General features: G+C 36.0%; 1 protein-coding gene across 1 annotated transcript in view; it reads left to right on the plus strand.

Annotated features, from left to right (window-relative positions):
- The window catches only part of AGBL3 (AGBL carboxypeptidase 3), a gene marked incomplete at its 3' end in the record, with an annotated part of 74,558 nt that extends 69,257 nt beyond the window's left edge, over positions 1-5,301 (plus strand). Inside the window, 2 exon segments of the mRNA XM_079711508.1 lie at positions 4,892-5,197; positions 5,199-5,301. Of these exon segments, the coding sequence (XP_079567634.1) occupies positions 4,892-5,197; positions 5,199-5,301 (409 nt within the window).
- Between the last annotated feature and the right edge of the window lie 699 nt (positions 5,302-6,000).

Consider the following 6,000-nt stretch of genomic DNA (forward strand, 5'->3'; position numbering starts at 1 on the left):
CAGTGTGGCCAAAAAAAAAGGAAGAAGAAGAAGAAATCAAAATTCCAGGACCACATGGCTTCAGAAGGGAATTCTACCAAATGTACAAAGAGGAACTTACACTGATCCTTCTCAAACTCTTCCAAAAGATCGAAGAGGATGGAACAGTTCCAAAGTCATTCTATGAAGCCACCATCACCCTGATACCAAAACCAGACAAAGACACTACTGAAAAAGAACATTATAGGACAATATCTTTGATGAATATAGATGCAAAAATCCTCAGCGAAATATCAGCAAACCAAATCCAACAACACATAAAAAATGTCACACACCATCATCAAGCTACATTCATCCCAGGGTCACAAGGAGGGTTCAACATATGCAAATCAATCAATGTGATACACCACATCAACCAAAGAAAATACAAAAAACACACAATCATCTCAATAGATGCAGAAAAATCATTTGATAAAATTCAACATCCATTCATGATAGAAACTCTCACCAAAGTGGGTACAAAGCGAACATATCTCAACATAATAAAAGCTACTTATGATAAACCCACGCCAATATAATACTCAATGGTGAAAAGCTGAAAGCCTTCCTGCTAAAATCTGAAACAAGACAAGGATGCCCACTCTCACCACTTCTATTCAACATAATAGTGGAAGTCCTAGTCACAGCAATCAGACAAGAAATAAAAGGTATTCGGATTGGAAAGGAAGAGGTAAAATTGTCATTATATGCAAGATGACATGGTACTATATATAGAAAACCCCGAAGACTCCACACAAAAACTATTAGAACTGATAAACAAATTCAACAAGGTAGCAGGATACAAGATTAACATACAGAAATCGGTTGCATTTCTTTACACTAACAATGAAGTATCAGAAAGTAAAAAAAAAAATCCCATTTAGAATCACATCAAAAAAAAAAAATACATAGGAATAAACCTGACCAAGAAGGTGAAAGACCTATACACTGAGAACTATAAAACATAGATAAAGGAAACTGAAGATGATTCAAAGCAATGGAAAAATATTCCATGCTCTTGGATTGGAAGAATTCGTATTGTTAAAATGGCCATACTACCCAAAGCAATTTACAGATTTAATGTGATGTCTATCAAATTACTCATGACATTTTTGACAAAACTGGGACAAATAATCCTAAAACTTTTATGGAACCATAAAAGACCCAGACTTGCCAAAGCAATCCTGTGGATAAAGAATAAAGCTAGAGGTATTGCCTTCCCAGACTTCAGACAATACTACAAAGCTACAGTTATCAAAACAGTATGGTACTGGCACAAAAACATACATATGAATCAACAGAAAAGAATAGAGTCCAGAAATAAATCTATACACCTAGGGTCAATTAATCTTCAACAAAAGAGGCAAGAATATACAATGGAGAAAAGACAGTCTCTTTAGCAAGTGGTGTTGGGAAAGCTGGAGAGCCGAATGTAAATCAACGAAGTTAGAACACTCCCTCATACCCTACACAAAAATAAACTCAAAATGGCTTAAAGACTTAAATATAAGACATGACACCATAAAACTCCTAGAAGAGAATATAGGCAAAACATTCTCTGACATAAAATTGTAGCAATGTTTTCTTAGGTCAGTCTCCCAAGGCAATAGAAATAAAAGCAAAAATAAACAATGGGACTTAAACTTATCAGCTTTTGTACAGCAAAGGAAACCATGAACAAAAAGACAACATGCAAACTGGGAGAAAATATTTGCAAATGATGTAACCAACAAGGGCTTAATTTCCAAAATATACAAACATCTCATACAGCTCAATATCAAAAAAACAACCAAATCAAAAAATGTGCAGAAAACGTGAACAGACATTTCTCCAAAGAAAACATACAGATGGCCAATAGGTACATGAAAAGATGCTCAACTATGCTATTAGAGAAATGCAAATCAAAAGCACAATGAGGTATTACCTCACACCAGTCAGAATGGCCATCATTTAAGTCTACAAATAATAAAACATAGATGAACAATACAATAACTGAAATTAAAAATAGACTAGAAGGAAGCAATAGCAGAATAACTGAGGCAGAAGAACAGATAAATGACCTAGAAGACAGAATGGTGGAAATCTCTGCCATGGAACAGAATAAAGAAAAAAGAACAAAAAGAAATGAGGACAGCCTCAGAGACCTCTGGGACAACATTAAATGCACCAACATTTGAATTACAGGGGTCCCAGAAGAAGAAGAAAAAGAGAAAGGGCCTGAGAAAATATTTGAAGAGACTATAGTCAAAAACCTCCCTAACATGGGAAAGGAAATAGACACCCAAGTCCAGGAAGCACAGAGAGTCCCATACAATATAAACCCAAGGAAGAACACACCGAGACACATACTAGTCAAAAAAGCCTACAAATAATAAATGGTGGAGACAGTGTGGAGAAAAAAGGAACCCTCCTACACTGTTGGTGGGAATGTAAATTGGTGCAACCACAATGGAAAACAGTATGGAAGTTCCTTAAAAAACTAAAAATTGAGTTGCCATATGATCCAGCAATCCCATTCCTGGGCATATATCCAGAGAAAACTCTAATTTGAAAAGATACATGCACCCCAATATTCAGAGCAACGCTATTTAAAACAGCCAAGACATGGAAGCAACCCAATGTCCATCAACAGATGAATGGATACAGGAGATGTGATACATATATACAATGGAATATTACTCAGCCATAAAAATCATGAAATAATGCCATTTGCAGCAACATGAATGGATCTAGAGATTATCACACTAAGTGAAGTCAGGAAGAGTAAGACAAATACCATATGATATCACTTATATGTGGAATCTAAAATGATACAAATGAACTTATTTATGAAAGAGAAGTAGACTCACAGACACAGAAAACAAACTTATGGTTGCCAAAGTGGAAAGGGAGTGAGAGAGAGATAACTTAGGAGTTTGGGATTAGCAGATACAAACTACTATATATAAAATAAATAAACAATAAGGTCCTACTGTATAGCACAAGGAACTATATTCAATATTCTGTAATAAACCATAATAAAAAACAATATGAAAACAATATATATATGTATAACTGAATCACTTTCTGTGCACCAGAAACTAACACACTGTAAATCAACTATACTTCAATTTAAAAAATAAAAATAAAATAATAATAATAAAAATAGGGCTTCCCTGGTGGCGCAGTGGTTGAGAATCTGCCTGCCGATGCAGGGGACACGGGTTCGTGCCCCAGTCTGGGAAGATCCCACATGGCACAGAGCGCCTGGGCCCGTGAGCCATGGCCGCTGAGCCTGCGCATCCGGAGCCTACGCTCCGCAACGGGAGAGGCCACAACAGTGAGAGGCCCGCGTACAGCAAAAAAAAAAAAAAAAAAACATAAAACACACAAGTAGGAAAAAAACTCAACAGTAAGAAAACAAATAGTTCATTTAGAAAATGGGCAAAAGACATGAATTGATATTTCACCATACAGATGGCACATAAGCCATGAAAAGATGTTCCACATCATTAGCCATTAGGGAAATGCAATTAAAACCACAATGAGATATCACCACACACCTATCAGAATGGCTATAATAAAAAATAGCGAGAACACCAAATGCTGACGAGGATGCAAAGAAATTGGGTTACTCACATACTGCTGGTAGGAATTTAAAATGGTACAGTCACTCTGGAAAATAGCTTGGCAGTTTCTTTAAAACCAAATATATAACAACCGTATGACCCAGCAATTGCTCTCCTGAGCATTAATCCCAGAGGAATGAAGACTTATGTTCACAAACCTATACACAAATGTTTATAGCAGCTCTATTTGTAACAGCGATAAACTGGCAACAATCCGCATGTCCTTCAATGGATGAATCATTAAACAAACTGGTACACCCATGCCATGAACTACTACTCAGCAATAATGAGGAATGAACTACTGATACACAAAACAACCTGGATGAGTCTCCAGAGAGTTATGCTGCGTGAAAAAAGCCAGTCACAAAAGGTTACATATGGTAACCACATTCTCGAAATAACAAAATTATGTAATTTGGACAACAGACTGATTGGCAGGAATTAAGGAGGGGATGAGGAAGGCGGAAAGTAGGTATGACAGTAAAAGGGAAACATGAGGGGACTGTTCTGTATCCTGACTATATCTATGGCAATATCCTGATTGTGTTATTGTTTACAGTTTTGCAAGATATTACATTTAGGGGAAACTGGGTGAAGGGTACATTACATCTCTCTATATTATTTCTTACAACTGTAGGTGGGTCTACAATTATCTCAAAATTAAGAGTTTAATTAAAAATACTGTTGATATTCTGTGGTTAAAAAATGGAATTCTAAAGAAAAACTGAGAGATTTTAGGTAGCAACGATTAGTAATTTATAAAACCTCCCTCTCGAGGAAAACTTCCCTCTCTTGGACTCATATCGATCCTTTTACTGACTATAGCGGGGAAAAAACTTAGAGCATGTATACTGAGTTGATTCTAACAGAATAAACAAAGTAGATTTTTAGAGCAAAGTGGAATTTTAGAGAACATTTCCTTCAAGTAGATGCATAAGTAAGGAGCTAAGGCCCAGAATGGCCGTTATATTAGGAAGCCTGGGGTCAGGGCAGGTATCCAAATAAACATATCCTCTAGGCATTTAGAAATACAAGATTGGAGTAGTGCTGAAAATTCATGTCCAGAAATGAAGTTAGACCATTCCCATAGAAATAAAGGTAAGAGTCTTAAGGGAGAATGGAAGGAAAAAATCAGCAATATTGATTTTTTCCTTTTTTCACCAAAAGGAAAAAAAAATATGATTTATACTATGACAATACCTAAGGACTACAAATACTTATGGTTCATATTGGGCAAAAACTCACATATTTAATTTCTTTCCTAGACTAAACCCATCTACTTACATAAATATAAAGAAATACAGCACATCTTGGACACCACCCAGAACTGCCCCTTTGATAAGCCAAAGGACTCTTATGGTCAGCTCCTCAGAATGGCTCCAGTCTGTGTCCCAGAAGTCATTTGAAACTTTGTCACCTCTCAAATGGCCCAAGAAGAGGAAAAAACATTCTCGAGTCAAGGCCACAAAGACTAAATACATGAAACCTGTCAGCAGCAAATGGGAGACTACTCCCTCAAGTTCTGAGAAGGATGCAGACAAGAGTCTGCAAGCTGAAGAATCCAACCAGCAAGACTATGCAAACAGTCCCCCATCCAACTAAAAATAAGGGAGAGCAACCAAAAAAGAAGGATGGACAACCCACCTTTCATGTGAAATTGCAAAGGGACAAATAATCTATCTTTATGCTGCTTTTTGAAAACGGTGGATGAAAGATAACATATGCTTACACAGTAAAATGAAAAAGAAAAGAAAGAAAAAGAAAAGCCCTCCCAGTCCTTCTATCCCTATCCCACCCCCTACATGTTCATGTGCATGTACTGAACTACAGATTTTAGACATCCCATCTTCTTTAGTTGGAACATCTTTCAGAGAGTTAAAAGGAAATCCAGAGAAAATATAGAAAATTAAAAATCACTTCGATATTTATATTTAATTTTTGTCAAGATGAAAAAAAAAATCTCTGAACTTTTGATTTCTTCTGAAATGACTTATTCAAACAACACCAAAAGACTAAGACCTCAAGGAAGGAATGACATGTACTATCACTGACATTAATGTCCCTACTAGGCACTTTAATGAATCAGTCAACAAACATCGTGTCTGCAGTGTGTTAGAAACCACCAGTGATATAAAAGACATTCCTGTATTTTTACTACTGTATAACCGTACATATAAAACATACATGACTAAAATAATTGCAGAATAAGACAGTGCATAGTAAAGTACTAAGTTGTGTATCTCCAGTAATTAGAGAAAATACTACATATTAAAAGATGCTAATTGCACAGAGGAAAAGTTTGACACAAAATGGCACAAAAATGCATAGATTACTGTTTAAATAGTCATTTTGCTTCTCAAAATTTAGCAAAAGT

This window comes from Hyperoodon ampullatus (genome assembly GCF_949752795.1).
Source record: "Hyperoodon ampullatus genome assembly, chromosome: 9".
Lineage (NCBI taxonomy): Eukaryota > Metazoa > Chordata > Mammalia > Artiodactyla > Ziphiidae > Hyperoodon > Hyperoodon ampullatus.